We start from the raw sequence: 18,236 nt of genomic DNA on the forward strand, positions 1-18,236 counted from the left end.
GGTTTTATTACATCTGGTGTTAACATGTTCTGAGCATGTAAGAGATTTACATATACACTCTGGTTAGTTGTAGGTTAGATTAGCAGATAGTTGAGTTTTGTTTTTTTTTTCTTTTTCGGTATTTTTTTTTCTCTTGTTAAATTTTGGCTATTGTATATTTGATTTAATTGTAGATCAATGTTTATATTTGAGAGTTTTGTTTATTTTTGTAAACTTGTAAAAATGTTAAATTTCTAATAAAAATATCTTTAAAAAAAAAACTATGATGTTCTTTTCATTGTCAAGCAAAAGCAGGTTGAGTAGAACCAGGAACTGGTCCACAGGATGTCTTGTCTCACCTAAGTTGTCCACACACAAATATTTGCAAATCAATGTCTCATGTTACTTTGAATATTATTGAACTGGTGAAAGGGAGTTGTTCAAAATGGTGAAGATGGTTTGTGGGTTACTCTCTCAGAAACTGGGAAGATTTAGATTGCAGCATTCAGAGCTTGTGTGTATGTGAGAGCGAGATAGAATTTTTTTTTTCCCAAGAGTTGTTGACATTTTTCTTCGACCCTGCTAATGCTTCAAATTTGTACTTCATGGAAAGTAAGAATCTCTGACCATGATTCTAGTTTTATTCAGGACAATTGCTCATCTTAATGTGGGCTAGTGGAAAAATCCTCAAGAACATCAATACACACTTAAAGTTGTATCACTTAGTCAAAAATTGAGTACTGGGTTACCAAGTGCAAAACATCAATGTGTAGAAATGTAGGTTAAATTTAAGTGACAGACTAAATTGTCTGCATTGGATACCATGTAGTTTTAATTCGCAACATGATTACTATAAATTCGTATTGTTTTGCCGTTTATGCTGTAAATGTTTAAATAAAAATAGTAGAAATATTTCCTAATAAAAATTTTAAAATGTCATGTGTTCAGTGATTATTCTTAACTCCACTGTAACTTATTAAAGGCTCTATTTTATTATGCTCCAAGCTTTATTAATATACTGAGCCTACTATACTGGGCTTTTCAAAGTCAAAATCTTCAGTTTTATCAATATACAAACTAGTCAGCACCTACTAGGATAGTAAACTCAGTCATAGAAAGATGTCAAGTGAATAGGACTGCCCTTCTAAACCTATATAATTGAGCTTTTACCAACTCGGTGAATGGAGTGGCAGTGAGCCTTATATATACAGTATATTAGAAGGAAAACTGAACTAGTGTTAAATATTTTAGGTTAATTTCTTCTGGCACTCTTGATATTTTCTTTCTCGATTCATTTCTTCCAATGTTTTCCTGCTGCCATCACATTAAGAAGGTAAGCTATTCACTTCATAAAATTGTATGTTATTGTTTTACCTCACCACATATGACGCACAGAATTGTGCTGGTAAATGACTGCTGACAGCTTTTATTATGTCAGTATGTCTCCCCATAGAATCAGGTCGCATCCAGGTCTGGAATTAGTTGGGCTGTCTATTTGTAACAGTACCAATATCTCACTAGCACCTGTGTAGAGAGAAGCCAAGTTAACGTTTCAAAATCAAGATGACTCTCCTTCAGAGCGCTCTCTCTCTCCACAGATGCTGCCAGACCTGGCAAGTTTCACCAACACTTTCTTATTTTTCTTTCTTCAGATTTCCAACATCTGCAGTAACTTTACTTTTGTTAGCAATATCTCGTTGCTGCCCAAGTTGAAGAACATAGTTCATTTTATCCACACTAGTTCTCGATCGTTGTTTGAGCAGCTATTAAGGGGATGACTTTATGCTACTTTGGTTCATGAAGGGAAACTTTCTTCAAATTCATGATTGACTCTAATTTATGGTACCAGCAAAGTAGCCTTCCATTTTCAGAAAGCACAGTTAAGGCATAGCCTCAATATGTTAGAAATACCTTCTTCAGTTCATGTCATAGAAGGCATTTGCCCTTCTCTTCCCAAGGACAATTTGCTATCTGTACTAAACAGTCCTTGAGGATGTCATAAATAATGGGGGAGTCCAGTAAAGCGTGAAAAATTGTATATATCTTTTGGTGCATAAATATACTTGATTTCCTGCAATTACTTCGCTATCAAATGGTTAACAAGACAATACTGACATGTGAAGTGTTATTTTAATGCAGTACACAAAGAAGCATGGTTTGGAGGTAGGACATAGGAACAGGAGTAGGTTATTAAGACTGTTGAGCCTATTCCTCTGTTCAGATCCCCTTGTGATGAAGCCAACATACCATTTGCCTTCCTTTTGATTGTTTCACTTGCATGATAGCTTTTAATGTCCATGAACAAGGATGCTGATGTACCTTTACAGGCTAACATGTCCCAACCTCTCCCCATTTAAGAAGCAATTTGTCTTCTATGTCTGTACCAAAGTGTATAACTTCACATTTATTCACATTATGGTTCATCTGCTGTGTTCTTGTACCTTCACTTAGCCTGTCCAAGGCCTGTTGAGATCTTCCTGCATCCTGTTCACAACATGCATTCCTACCTCGTTTCATGTCATCAGCAAATTTGAAAATCTTATAACTGGTGCAGGTCGTTCTGCAATAATGCACCTTTCACCAGTGGGAATTGACTATAATACAATTGACAAATAGCAGACATTTAAATAATGCAAACTTTTACTGAACAGGTATAGCGATTTTCTATTTGTGATCTTCTACAGTTTGATTTTCTATAGTGCAGAGGAACACAGTCGTGTTACAGCAGAACAACCTGTACCTACATTTAAATCATTTACTCAGATTGTGAGCAGTTGTGACCTTTCTATTCATCTTTGCATCTGAAGCAGTTCTCTATTTAGGTAATGAGCTAGTATGATAAAGGTGTGCCATTCATGTGAGCAGAAGGCAGTAGATCTGCCCAAAATCCAGTAACAATGCAGAATAGCAAATATTTTCAGTGGGATGAATTTCAGCACATTAAGGGATAACACACAATGAACTGAGTGAAGCCATCCTCAAGAAATGGAGTTTCTTTATATACCACATGAAAGTATGCAATCCAGAGCAATAATTATTACGCTGTGTCTTTATGTAGTATGCTTCCAAAAGTTTGATCATCTAGTTGCGAGAGATGATGTTGATTTTATTTGCTGTGCATAGGAAAGTATTGTTCTCTTACTTTTTGTGTAAGGTTGACTGACTTATTTAAATTTACATTGATCAAAATCCTGACAAGATGAATGGTGACATGTAAAGATCCTGAGTAATGAGAATCTCAACCAGGGCCATTTTGTGCTGTACAGCTGCTTTTCCATAAAACAAACAATTAAGTTGTTAAGAATCCTGTAAATTTTGCAAGTGGTGCAGAGGGCATAAAGTACCATTAAAATGACCATTTTAAGAAACTCGAAACGGGGGAATTAAGACTGAGAAGAAGATCAGAATCATCTGAGAAAGAAAAAGGTTAATGTTTCCAGTGTGATCTTGCCGAATTTAAGCTTACCAGTATATATTTTTTTCTGCTTGGAGGTCGAAATATCATTTATTTAGTGTGGTTTAACAGGGTTTTGAAATTACAGTTACTGTTGTCATGTCAACATTATGGTGTCATATCAAATTTAGGGCAACTAAAACGATTAACAGGAGTGGATGCTGTGTACCTCGCAGGACGTATTACTTAACCTGTTATTCTGATTGTTGCTTTAAAAGAACTTTTCTTTTTAATTATGCAGGGCATTGCAACAATATTCATTGTTTGGCCAAAGCTATAAACCAAATTGCTGCTGCCTTATTCACCATTCATAAAGGAAGTATTGAAGACCGTCTTAAAGAATTCCTTGCCGTAAGTAAAATTCTGGTGGTTGTTTGTTTAAATCTAGGTGACAGCTTCAGTTCAATAGTACATGATACTTCAAAACTGAAAGGCAAGTAACAAGATCAAGTGAATCAAAATGTACAGTGAAGTTCCAATACCCACTTTCCAGTTATTAATGCCACCTCAGCTCCTGTCTGGCATAAGTCAAACCTGCAGCCAAAGAAAAGTTAAATTCCATTTTCTATCTGTACTGTATTTGTCGTCATACCAGTTTTTCAGCTATTGCTGTATTGGTTTGAAATCAAGATGTAGGGGTGATGGTCTTTTGTTATTATCCAGTTTTCAAGTAGATTCTCTCTGGTGCCAATTTTAGAAGCCTATATATTTAATGTTTTATTTGGTATCAACATCCTTAACCCTTTGTTAGCTCCTGTTAATAATTTTCTTTGTGATACAAATGAAAAAAGGTGCATAACAGTAATTGGGAAATAAAGAACTAGTAACTTGCCTCTATATCGGTACATATTTTCAAGTTTACCACATAGCAGTTCAGGTTAATTTAGTAATGATACCATTTTGTTCAAAGGTTGCCAATTTAAGAGGCACTTTTTGACTAGAGCACATAACCCAAAGTGATAGCTCAGTACAGTACTGAACTACATTTGTATGCTATATATCAAGATACAGTCAGCTGAGACCTGCTGTTCTGGTGGATGTAATGGATCACAATTAACTTCAGGCTCCCCTGCCAACAATTGTTCTCAGCTAGCACAATCATACCACATTAATTATCAAGTGAAATACTTAATCTGTTGTTTGTAAAATCTTAATGTACAGTATGACTGCAGGTTTTACATAATAACATTTCAAAAATAATTCAAAAACAGAAATTCAATGGGTCTGGCAGCATCTGAGGAGAGAAGACAAAGTTCCAAGTTTTGAGTCCAGTGACTCTTTTTGGAGTACTGAAGAATGATTACTGGACTTGAAATGTTAACTCTATTTTCTCTCCACAGATGCTGCCAGACCTGCTGAACTTTTCCAGCAATTTCTGTCTCTGTTTGCTTCAGATATCCAGCAACTACAGTTCTTTTATTTTACTTCAAAAATAATTTATAGGCTATGATCAGCTTGGCGCGTGTAAAAATGCAAAAGATATGATATGATTACGAATCTTTGTTTCCTTCAGCCCTATGAGTTGTACCTAACTTGCAAGTTGAAAGTGTGACTGTTTTAAGTCAAAAAGCTCCAATTCACTGAGTTTTCTTATAAACCCAGCGTTCTATAATATGTTAATTTTACAGTCAGGTTTTTAAAAAAGTTTCTATTGTGGGTGTGCTTGACCATAGTCCAAAAAGTGTAAGGTACTACCTTTTGAAGCAGTGCATACTGTACAGCTACAGAAATGTAATCCCATAGTGTGGGAGGTTAGAGCCAGTGAATGATGAAGCAAGATGAAGAGATGAAACTTTTATTTATGAACTTGAAGATAAATTATTGGAAATTGTCTCTTCATTTTTTTTTACGATCCATTTCTAGCATTTTTAGAATGTCCCTTTATGTATGACAGCCAGAGATCCTGATTTATTCTGTTATTGCATTTGCTGATTTTTATTTCCTGTATTGAAAAATATAGTTGAATGAAAAAGGCTATAATTCAGCCTGTTAAGTAAGGAAAAAAATTACATAAACGAATTAGTAATTAGGTGATCCAGCTTTACTTTGTGGATGTTTCACTGAAGCTGAGTTGGCAGGAGCCGTGTCAGTGGTGACTCCTAGCTCATAGGCCCAATGTGTAGACTCATGAAATGGTAGCAGAGCATCAGCTGCAGCGATGGGGAGGGCCTGGAACATGGACTTTTATGACGACAGTAGTGTCGGTGCCTGGAGTGGGGGCTCCTGGCTGTGGTAAGCCCAGAGTGGAGACCTTGCAAAAGTCCCGGAGCTGTGTTAGGGATCCTGGCCAATGAAGGTGAACCCTACTTAAGTTCTTTCTTTTTATTCTTTTGCACCTCAAAATGGAGCAGGATTGTGGCAACAGAACACTTTTCACTGTATCCCCCTAGATCTGTGACAATAAGTCATTCATTCATTCGCGTTTGCAAATTTTATCAATTAGACCAGAAAAATAAAGATATCACTTGGGTATTTAATATACTTGCACTATAAATTATTGAACAGCTTTCGTACATATCACACTGCAGTAATAACCAGTAAAGCTATGATATTTTTTGTATGTCCAAAACTGCATTTAAATGTTAGATTAGGCGGTCGGGTCTTAGATTTGCAGTCTCACTCATGGTTGTCGAGCTCGTAATGTTGACAAACAATTTTCCTGACCCCATCTCCCGGAAGTCAGTTTGTAATTTTGCATTCCACTTGCATATAAGTCTGTATTAGGTGTGCTTGAAATAGTTTCCCAAAGTAATATGCTTTTTGAAACATCACAACTGACTCCTGTCTTTTCTGAAACAGTACGTGTGAAAGCAAGAAAGCTCAATAGTTGACGGTGGCAGCAGTCTAACTCCTCAAATGTGTTGCCAGCCATGTTACATGTTAAGGCCTTCTATTACATATGCCAATATTGTAGATAGGTTACACTATTAGCTCAGTTAAATAATGGTTAATCAAAGTAGCTAGGTGGGGCATCCTTCTATGTCTTTGAGAGGCTGATGTACCTTTGCTTATATTTGCTTTGAAATGGAAATTTTTAAATTGTATTCCTAAAATATTTCTTGGAATTTACATTATTATTTTACAAAACATTATTTTGTTTTACTATTTTAATTTTATCTCTAGTCTTGCTGGACACCTAATGCCCTGAGGTAATGATATGTTAGATTCATGTGACAAACCAGTAATTTTCATGCTGAAATAATTCCTGTAAGAAAAATAGTAATGAGCATGAAGATTGTCCTTCATAGTAAGTGTTACATGAGATATAAGTAGGATGCATGGGGGGAACGGAAGGATATTTAATGTAGTCCAATTGAGACCTTACTAACTTGTGATTTTGCTGTTTGAGAATTGAGAGATTTTCTCCAGTCTACAGAGTGGATCAAGTCATTATAAACACAAAATTGCCAAGAAATGTTATGCTTGAATAAGGATTATGTTTAAATCAGGATTTCCATAAACTGCTGATAAAAATAGCCATTTTGCAAATATTTGAAAACTGTTAGTGCAGCCAATTTAACCATTCATTAAAAAACCACAAGGTAATGTTTTAAAATTTATGTACAGTGAATTCATTCAGTAATTCAGTCTAAACAACACTTTTTAACCTAAGTGATTAGATTCTAAATTGTGCTACTGTCTCTTCGTAAAATTTAGCAGTTCTTTGACTATATGTAGTGTGGTATTAAAAACCTGGTTAATAGTGGCATTTTATGCTTGGACCAAGATTTATTTTTAAATGTTATGGTTGGATCAGATTGTGTGTAATGGAGTGACTGTGAAGTAGTTTGGTATTTTGGAATTCTGTGTTGGATCAGGTATGTGTTTATCTAGAGTCAATGTATCCTTCTATTCTCCTTCTCGACATTCTCTTTGCCATTTACTTCTTCACGTTTCTACTCTTATTAGTAGTAGGGATAAATATAAAATTTAAATTGGCTAGCTATCTCCTAAATGTATGATCAATTTTTTTTAGTGTAATACAGAAAAAGGTACAAAAATTGCTTTAATTAGTGCTCTTACTGTATTCACGCCAATTGTATAACTCCAAAGCCTATGGGAAAATGCAAAAGAATTCTTGCACTATTAAAATATCTCAATGTAGTTTCTTGAAAAACATTTTTCTTATTGGGCATGCCGAACAGGATGGCCAACAGAGATGGGCCATCTTGTTCAGCATACCCAATAAGAGAAATATGTTCAGAATGTTTTTTCTAACTTGATTTTCTAATTTGCTAAAACTAGCTCTTTATTCCAATTCAACTTTCTCAAAACCTCACAGGGAGTCTTTTGTTTGGCTAGTGCATTGTTGTCCAGTTCTCTTTCTGTTACAGCACAGAGACAGGCTCTTCAGCCCAAACTGATCCATGCCAACCAAAATGTCCATCTATGCTAACCCCATTTCCCTGCACTTTAGCCCATATCCTTCTAAACTTTCCTATCCATGTATTCCTCCAAATGCCATTTAAATGTTGTTAATGTACCTGCCACCTTGAGGAGAAAGTGAGGTCTGCAGATGCTGGAGATCAAAGTTGAAACTTTATTGCTGGAACAGCACAGCAGGTCAGGCAGCATCCAGGGAACAGGAGATTCGACGTTTCGGGCACAGGCCCTTCTTCAGGAATCACCTGCCACCTCCACTGGCAGAACGTTCCAAATGCATATCATCCTCCTTAAAACCCTGGAAAAGAAAACTGAGTGCATTCACCCTGTCCATGTCTCTCATGATCTTTTATACTTCTATAAGATCTCGACCCTCAGTCTCTTACACTCTTAAAGAAGAAAGTCTTAGCTTGTCCAACCTCTCCCAGACCCTTGAGTCCTGGCAACATCCTTGTAAATTTGTTCTGCATTCTTTCTAGTTTAATAACATCCTTCCTATAGCAAGGTAACCAAAACTGAACACAGTACTCCAAGTGTGACCTCACCAACACTGCATATATATGGAGCCAGAATAGATTTCATCAGTATTGTTTAACACCTTCATTCCTTATTTTGTGCATTAGTCACTTCTACAAATATTAAGCAGTCTATAAATGTTTTCCAATGTAATGTGTTTATTTCCATTCAAACTTTGCAAACCATATCATATAACACAGACTAGTCATTTCTTTTGAACTTTGTTTTGAATCTTTCACCTATTGTCTTTGATGTATTAAGATCTTGAAGGTTGCTATCAGCGTATTGTCAGCTGTCATCTTAACTGATCTTAAAATTGGTGCAAGGTTGTAGTCACCCAGAAGTTAATGATACTCCTGTTACCTCAGTTTTCTGTTGCTGCAGTATTTGCCTATTCAGGTGCTTCAAAAAGCAATGTGTTAGGATGTACTGAGTCATGATATGAATATAAGTATTTGTTTTTGCCTCTTCAATTTTGCCAGTCCCATTGATTATTGGTCAGCCATTTTCTCGTCAGGCCAAAAGGGGATAGTGCAAGAATACTTATGGTTTGGGACATTTTGATGAATCATGTCTCTAATCAGTGATGACCTTCAATAATGAGGAGGGATGAGCATGTTTTCATCAATTATTGCTCACTGCCTGTCAAATCTGTTAGTTAATGATCATTGCATTGGCATTGCCTTCATTTCTAACAAGTTAATTCTCTAAAACGTTTTCATTTTCTCCCCAACACTTTGTTTTAAAAGAAGCTGTATTTGAATAGATTATTACCAAGCAAAGTATTGCTCCTGATGTTTCTTCAATGCATTCACTAATTTCTGCTTTTGATTATTCATTGATAAAATGATATAATAAATGAATGAAAACCAAAAGAACTAAGGATCCTGTAAATCAGAAACAAAAATGAAAGTTGCTGGAAAAGCTTCGCAGGTCTGCATCATCTGTAAAGAGAAATCCGAGTTAACGTTTTGGGTCTGGTGATGCTGGAGTCTATTATAAAGGAAGAAATTATGACACATCTGGATAGTAGTAACAGGATAGGTCAGAGTCAGCATGGATTTATGAAGAGAGAGAAGAACAGTTGGACAGACAAAGGAGTCAATAACAATGTGGCTGGGAGGGTGAATACCTATTGTTAGCCACTAATAATCTCCATTGATAGCTATTCACCCTTTTTAAAACAGTCAAAGAGAAAATCATTGCCAAAAAACTAATTGCAGCTGTTTCATCACCAGTATCCTAATTGTGAATACACAAAAACAGCTTGTAGTGTGGAGCACTGAATTTTGCATGTAATATGTTGGAAGTATTAAATTAGACCATGAGACATAGGCTATTCAGCCCATCGAGTCCGCTCTGCCATTCAACCATGGCTGATCAGATTCTCAACCCCATTCTCTCACTTTCTCCCGTAACCCTTGATACTCAAGAACCTATCTATCTCAGTCTTAAATATACTCAATGATTTGGCCTCCACAGCTTTCTATGGCAATGAATTCCATAGATTCACCACTCTCTGGCTGTACTGATCACTGCTGTTCTGTTAGAAAGGTGATATTATATCATTTAAACTTCTTCATTTACATTCATAATGCTCCACTTGGCTTGAAACCATTACCCGATTACCTAAAGATTATTCTTATTTTGTTGTGCGCAAGATGTAGCAGTCACTGCCCAGGCCAACATTTACTGTTCATCTCTATTTGCCCTTGGACAACTATTTTCTTGAACTGCTGCAGTCTATGTCGTGCAGGTGCATCTGCAGTGTATTAGGAAGGAAGGTCCAGGATTTTTGACCCAAAGACAGTGAAGGAATGACACTGTGTTTCCAAGTCTGGATACGGAGTTATTGTGGCTTGGAGGAAAGCCTGGAGATGGTGGTAGTCCCATGTTCCTGATGCCCTAGTAGTAGTTGATAGAGGCTGGAGGTTTAGAAGATGCTGCTTAAGGGACCTCAGTGGTATCTGTGTGAATTAACTATTGTGTGTTAGTGGTGGAGGGTGTAAAGTTTCAAAGTGTTGGTAAGTAAGGTGCTGCTTTGTCCTGAATGGTGTCAGATTTTTTGGAATGTTTTTAGATCTGCACATGTCGAGGTGATGGAATCGGATCAGCTAAGACTTGTCCGAATGCTCAGTCTCACTAATGCATTGCAGTCATTTCTATAAAAATGGCAATATACTGACAATTCTGTAGTTATCCAGTGTCTCCCTTCCTCCCTCCCTTTTTAAATAAAACTGAGATAATTATAACTTTCTATGCAAAGGCACAAATCCCAAATCTAGAGAGCTGTGGAAAACAATGACTAATGATCTACAATTTCCACACTAATTTCTTAATTCCCTATGGATAGAAACCATTAATCCCTGTAACTTGTGAATTTGAATACTCAGTTATTGCTGCCATTTTTACTTGGGCATTAAATCTTCAATGTTCTTCCACTTTGAAAACAGATGAGACATTCACCTATCAAGTTTACCATTTCTTTTTTGTTTATTATAAACTCACCTATCTTTAATGGGCTCTGATGTCCCTTATTATGTTTTTTCTCTTAATATTCTTAAATTGTTTGTTAGTTTTGATGTCACTTTGAATTTTTTTTCCCTTTTTGCACTGATTAGTTTCTTTGCCTCTTGATAGCTATTTTAGTCTGTTGACTCTTCTGTTTGTGAGAGCCTATTCTTTAAATTTGTCTTTCACTCATTTCTGCTTCATGATTGTTTAAATTATACAAGTGGAGACTTTGGCTTTTTATGATATGTACTAGCTTTGTTTTTATGGGATGTTTCTTTTACAATTTACTCCGTAGTTTGCAGGTTTAGTCGGTAATAATTCCACATAATTTACTGTGATCAAATCATTTCTCGACTCTTTAATGTTTCCCATTCGTAAATTTAAGAGCTTCTCTCTCCCGCTCCTGCTCCCTCTCCCACTTGTACTCCCTCTAATATAGGTTCATGATAATACATAGTTTTTGTCAGTCTGGGCTATTCTTATTGACCATAAGACCATTCAGTTTACAAGCTGAAATAGGCCATCCGACCCATCAAGTTCACCCAACCATTGAATTAAATCGTGGCTGATCTGATAATCCTCACCTCTACTTTCTTGCCTGACTGCCATTCCCCTTTAATGGTTAGAAATCTGTCTATCTCAGCCTTGATTATGCTTGACAATCCAGTCTTCAAAGCCTTCTGTGATTAAGACGTCCACAGATTTACCACCCTTGGTGGAAAAATATCCTCTTCATCTCTGTTTTGAATGGATGACTCTTTACTCTGAGCTTATGCCTCTGGCCCTAGACTTCCCCACAAGGAGAAGCAAACTCCCCACATCTACCCTGTCAGGCCCCCTAAGAAATATGTATGTTTTAAATATTAGCGGATTGAGTGGTGGGCAGAACCTAGCATGTGCAGAAGCATGCTCTAGTTCTCTGCACATCCTGCATGCAATATATATAATTGCTGATGGGGGTGATGCTGACTTTGGAGGTGGGGAGGGAAAATGCAACAGCAGGTAAGGAGAACTGTAAGAATAGCTTTAACCTGGCTAGAGCAATTGTTTCTCTGAGAGACCTGACGGGAGAGTTGGGGCTGGCAAAAGCAGGATGGGAATAGCACTCAAGGTTTGGGAAGAGTTGGGTGCAGTTTGCATGAAAAGAATATAATGGCATTGGAGTGTTGGGTAAGCCATGAAAAAGATGGAACAACATGCAGTGGGGATGGCATGGTTGGGTTGAAATGACGAAATTGGTGAAGTGTGACAAATGATGGTGATAGGCATTTGATAAACTTAATATTGAAAGCCATTCTGTTAGTAAAATTAAAAGTTCACTGGATTTCAATGGAAATGTTTGTGAAGCTATGTGATGAATTGAAAGGATATATCATAGTTGATCCTATGGTTGAAGAAGGTGGTAACTGTCCATACTGTCTTGAGTTTCTAAGCCGTTTAATTCCAACGGCTATGCCAACATGCCAACTTTGATAACTCAAGGAAGGAGCAATTATGTTGTGACAAAATTTGAATTCTGCATAAAGACCTTGTCCTTGGAAAGAAATTGATCAGTTGGAGCTTCTTTCTTCAATGCTAGGAGCTTCAGTTGCAACAGACAAATTTTAAGGAAATGGTTCGTCTCAAAATAATTTTGAACTAGTGAGATGTAAACCTAGGGGAGAAAGTGGCCTGGTTGTCTTATCACTGGACTGTTAATCCAGAGGCCGAGGTAATGTTCTGGGGACCTGGGTTTGAATCCTGCCAAGGCAGATGGTGGTATTTGAATTCAATAAATGTCTGGTTGGAAGAATCTAATGATCATAAATCAATTCATAGAAAAATCCATCTGGTTCACTAACATGCTTTAGGAAAGGAAACTGCCATCCTTACCTGGTCTGACCCACATGTGACTCCAGGATGGACCGTGTGTTGGCAGGTGGGACTAGATTGGGTTGGGATATCTGGTCAGCATGGACGAGTTGGAGTAAAGGGTCTGTTTCTGTGCTGTACATCTCTATGACTCTATTACCCACAGCAATGTGGTTGACTATTCTCTTAGGGATGGGCAATAACTGATGGCCTAGCCAGCAATGCCCTCATCCCGCGAATGAATGGAAAAAAAAAACTCTCTTTTCAACTTGGACAGGGGGTGCAGTTCCCAATTACATTTCCTATGTTTTACAACTCAAAACAAGTCACAAAGTCAGGCATTTTAAAAAAATATATTATTTCTAAGCCAGTTTTTACACATGGGCAACTTGACATGGCATTTCCCAGAGTGACACATTTTGATTGTGTTAGTATTTTAAGAAACAAAACCTAGCAATTCTGTAATAAAGAAACACTTCCAGAAAAGATGCATTCATTGGTCTGCAAAGATTTTAGATGACATACAGTCATAGAGATGTACAGCACAGAAACAGACCTTCAATCCAACTTATTCATGCCAACCAAATATCCTAACCTAATCTAGTCCCATTTGCCAGCACTTAGCCGATATCCCTTCAAACCCTTCCTATTCATATACCCATCCAGATGCCTTTTAAATGCTGTAGTTGTGCCAGCCTCCACCACTTCCTCTGGAAGCTCATTCCATACACATACCACCCTCTGCGTGAAAAAGTTGCCCCTTAGGTCTCTTTTATATTTTTCCCCTCTCACTCTAAGCCTATGCCTCTAGTCCTGGACTCCCCCACCCCAGGGAAAAGACTTTGTCTATTTATCCTATCCATGCCCCTCATGATTTTATAAACCTCTAAGAGGTTACCCCTCAGCCTTCGATGCTTCATGGAAAACAGCCCCGGCCTATTCAGCCTCTCCCTATAGCTCAAATCCTCCGAACCTGGCAACATCCTTGTAAATCTTTTCTGAACCCTTTCAAGTTTCACAATATCCTTCCAATAGGAAGGAGACCAGAATTGCACGTAATATTCCAAAAGTGGCCTAACCAACATCCTGTACAGCTCCAACTCCTATACACAATGATCTGACCAATAAAGGCAAACATAACAAGTGCCTTCTTCAGTATCCTAGCTACCTGTGACTCTACTTTCAAGGGGCTATGACCTGTACTCCAAGGTCGTCTGTTCAGTAACGCTCCCTCGGACCTTAATGTTAAGTGTTTAAGTCCTGCTAAGATTTGCTTTCCCAAAACTCAGCACCTCGCATTTAGCTAAATTAAATTCCATCTGTCACTCCTCAGCCCGTTGGCCCATCTGATCAAGATCCTGTTGTAATCTGAGGTAATCTCCTTCACTGTCCACTACACCTGCAATTTTGGTGTCATCTGCAAACTTACTACCTGTACCTCTGATGTTCATGTCCAAATTATTTATATAAATGATGAAAAGTAGTGGACCCAGCACTGATCCTTGTGGCATTCCACTGGTCACAGGCCTCCAGTCTGAAAAACAACCCTCCACGGCCACCCTCTGTCTTCTACTTTCGAGCCAGTTCTCTATCCACATTGTTAGTTCTCCCTATATTCCATGAGATATAACCTTGCTAACCAGTCTCCTCAGTTATACTCTGGTCACTGTTCACAAGTTGTCTCTCACTTTTGATCTTTAATTAATCAGTAGACCCTATGTGGCCTTTTACGTTGTCTGTTCCGGAAAACCAGTCTCTAAAACAGATCCAATACTTACTAGAACTTAGGATTTGCTGCCTTTCCCAACTGTAAAGATGGAAGTCTTCCATTGCAACCACATGGTTCTTGCTGTAAACACCTTCCTAATGCCTATATTTGTAGATTAGCTCCCAATATATCACTGTTGTCAGGTGGTTTTTGGACAACTGTCAGTGTTTTGCAATTATTTCTGTTCTTGTTCTTTAGCCAGAATGTTTCTACTGCCTCGAATCCTAAAATGCTGTTCTGTCATTCATCAATTTGTAGCTCAGTCAAATTCCAATGACCTGGTGCTTCTGAGGTCTCACTTTACCCTTTCCCATATTTCCTGAGCTTTCTCACAATTCAAGAGCCGAGAATACGTAGCCTTACACCATAGATAGTTGTCAGACCTCTTTGCCTGTCCTCGGATGCTTCCTGAATTGCTGTGCTCTTCCAGCACCACTGATCCAGACCTCTTTAATGGTTGCTGCATCATAATCTTTAAACTAAATTTGTACTTCTAATTCCCTGTTTTATTTATTAGATGTTGTGTGTTTATGTACAGAACTTTTATTTGACTAAGTGGCCATTTTAACATAATTTATGATTTGTCTGGACATTTCCAAAACTTGTTTTGGTTGTTTCTGATTCTTAAATGCATAAATTGATTATTGACACTATTTTGTTAAAATTACACTGTTCAAATAAGCACACTAGGTGTACTTCAGCTGATTTTTTTTTGTTTCTTCTACAGCTTGCATCTTCAAGTTTGCTAAAAATAGGACAAGAGACTGACAAAACAACTACTAGAAACAGAGAATCTGTTTATCTTCTGCTTGATATGGTGAGTATCAAGGTATTGTGTTGGTACGTTTTAACATGACTGTGTGCAGTCATGTTAAAAGTGTAGAAATTTCATAAAATTAGTGAAATTGAACATTGGCAAAAGATGTCCCCATTGGGCCTGTGCCTAATATTCAGCTCGAACTTAGTGGAGTCATCTTGTTTTCAAAATATTTTTGCAACCTGAATTTGTGGAGTCATTTGTAGCTCAGTCAAATTCCAATGACCTGGTGCTTCTGAGGTCCATTGGCAACATATGAACAATACTATGCTAGCCTATCTCTTATTGTAAATACAGGCCTTCCTCAGGTTACGAACGTCTGACTTAGGAACCGATATCCGTAAAGCCTATTATTTTAATAAAGTAGCGTTACACACAATGAGTTATACTAATGAACAGGCGGACTACTTTGCACAACACTCAAAACACTGCACTGTACTGTAGTTACATTTATTATTACTGTATTATATTTAAAAATGTTTTAGGTAAAATATATACTCTATACTAAGACAAACATATAACTAATTGACACTAGATGTGAACTGTACTTAACTGCTCCAACTTGCATACAAATTCGACTTGCAAACAGATTTAAAAATGGAACTCGTTCATAACCTGGGGATTTCCTGTAGTCACAGAATGCATCATTGATTGTAATTGTAAACCCTATCCAAATAGTACAGTAAATCAGCTTTTTTTTTAACATACAAGCTTTTTTCCTGATTTTAGAGAGATTGTCGTTCGCAAGTTGAATTGTATTACAATCATATTTAGATCCAACCAAATTTAGGTGCCCAGGCTAATTGCTTGTATTCAGCAGTCCTGTTTTATGTCATGAGACCATCTGCAAACAACCAGCTTGTCTGTGTTTGAAAAATTACCCACATTGTTTATTTTAACTTTGCACTTTACATGGCATGATCTTGTAAAGACAAAGTGTTTGTAATATTTTTGGTGGTTTTGCTGAGCTGCCAACCCGAGTTTTGTTGTGGCTTCTTGTGGTTTGTTTGTACTTCTGTAAAAGCATAGCAACAGTCTGGCCGCCTTTGGTTGTTTGAAAGACTGATTGAAATGTCACATTGTATATAATTATCGCTGACATATGTTGGGAATTTTCCTCAGATTGTACAAGAGTCTCCTTTCCTGACAATGGACTTGCTGGAATCTTGCTTTCCTTATGTCCTCCTGCGAAATGCTTACCATGCTGTCTACAAGCAAAGTGTCACATCATCTGCATAAATTGGTATTTACTGGAGGCAATTTAACTAAATGTTCTGCAGTGCTGGTTTACAAGCTAATAACTGTAGAATTGTTTCACTTTATAGTCATGAGATGGAATCATTTTTCATAAACATACATTGTAGAGCAGTGGTTTATATTATGTTATTGGTATGCTTGACGATTTGCTGAATAGTGGCAAAGCAGAATGATTTTACTTTAAAATAGCAGCTAATTTGTTTAAATTACACTACAATGTTGATTACGTTTTTAAAAAAGCAGTTGTATACAAGAAACTGCTGATTTGAAGACATCTTCCTTAAAGTATTGAAATGCAGAGGAAAATTCATCTAGTTGTTATTTGAAGATGATGTTCTTGCTTCCTTCTGTGTGTAAATTATTTCAGATAAGGCAAGAAAAAATTTGTTCTTGTCATTCTTCTTTGACGGTAAATGGGATAGCTGGGTTATTATTTGCATTTATGTGGATTTATTATGATAATTCTGTTTCCTTTAATTTTAAATAATTGCTATATTAGTTACTCTGGAATACATTATGTAATATCTACAAATTCTATAGGAATGCTGAAACCTCCAAAACAATTCTAGCAATCCACTGCGCATTACTCTATGAACAACAGAAGTGATGTTTGTATAAAGCATAGTATAATTTTTTTTATAAAACTAACTTCAGTGGAGAGCTTGTTGAAATTCACACTACCATTGTACCCTGTTGTATGGTATGACTGACTGTATGAATATTTATCACATATTGATAAAATGGCAGCCCTTAACCTCTTTTATATGTTTTACATTTTTCAAGTTTTAGTGTATCTTCCATAACAAACAATAAAACACCAGGTTACTTCACATTCACAACAAAGAATGTTTATTTTAAGTGTAATACCTACTTGATTTTGACAGAATGGTGCATGTATGTAAATACTTAGTTATTCAGCTGATCTAAAGTGTAGATTACACATTCAGTCTGATACAAAACCAGTTGGACTATAGACTATTAGTGTTAAATGGGTAAAACTGAAGCACTGAATTCAAGAGGCTGAACTAGCTTTTATGTTTGGTTGTAGACATAAGTACAATGACTTTGAAATTACTCAAAGAGAAACTTGCTACTCTCCTTCCTTTTTATTTTCAATCTAATTTATGTATCCCCTTCACATTAAAAGACGATAACCACCTTACCTCAGGAGTAGTCATGGCCAAAACGTCTACTTTAATAGCAATTGGTTTTCTGAGTACAGATTGTGTTCAAAATTATACCTGTTATTACCAGTTTTGTTTCCTCCTCAAAGTTCTGTTTAAACTCATTTAGCATATTGACGTGTGTAAAAGTTTACTGTCAACCAGTGCAATAGGAAGCATTTAGAACATTTTTAAAAGTTGTAATTAAACATTTCTTAAGATATTTGAGTGATAATCCAGTGCAATTTTATTAATGCAGCTGGAAATAACGTCAAAAATAAGCATTTTAATCAATGTCTAATATATCACCTGTGAGTTACTGAAAATGACCTAAAAAAACTATACAAAACCATTTGCTTATTGTAATGGTCTGTAATTAGGTTTTTAATTTTTCACATCTAATACAGAAAAGTTGCATATTAAAAGGCTGCTTAGAAACGGTGGCAGAGTGGTTAGCACTGCTGCCTCACAGCGCTAGAGACCCGGGTTCAATTCCCAATTCAGGCGAACTGACTGTGTGGAGTTTGCACATTC

At 36.8% G+C, this 18,236-nt stretch overlaps 1 protein-coding gene across 4 annotated transcripts in view; it reads left to right on the forward strand.

Annotated features, from left to right (window-relative positions):
- The window catches only part of nckap1 (NCK-associated protein 1), a 218,777-nt gene extending 201,406 nt beyond the window's left edge, over positions 1-17,371 (forward strand). For all 4 annotated transcript variants that reach the window (XM_043693453.2, XM_043693454.2, XM_043693456.2 and 1 more), the window contains 3 exons: positions 3,675-3,784; positions 15,193-15,282; positions 16,405-17,371. In XM_043693453.2, the coding sequence (XP_043549388.1) occupies positions 3,675-3,784; positions 15,193-15,282; positions 16,405-16,521 (317 nt within the window). In that variant the 3' untranslated portion in view covers positions 16,522-17,371. The remainder of the gene's footprint in view (positions 1-3,674; positions 3,785-15,192; positions 15,283-16,404) is intronic.
- The last annotated feature ends 865 nt before the right edge of the window (positions 17,372-18,236 follow it).

This window comes from Chiloscyllium plagiosum, unplaced genomic scaffold, assembly GCF_037043375.1.
Source record: "Chiloscyllium plagiosum isolate Xiang-an unplaced genomic scaffold, Cpla_swu_hap1 HiC_scaffold_7, whole genome shotgun sequence".
Lineage (NCBI taxonomy): Eukaryota > Metazoa > Chordata > Chondrichthyes > Orectolobiformes > Hemiscylliidae > Chiloscyllium > Chiloscyllium plagiosum.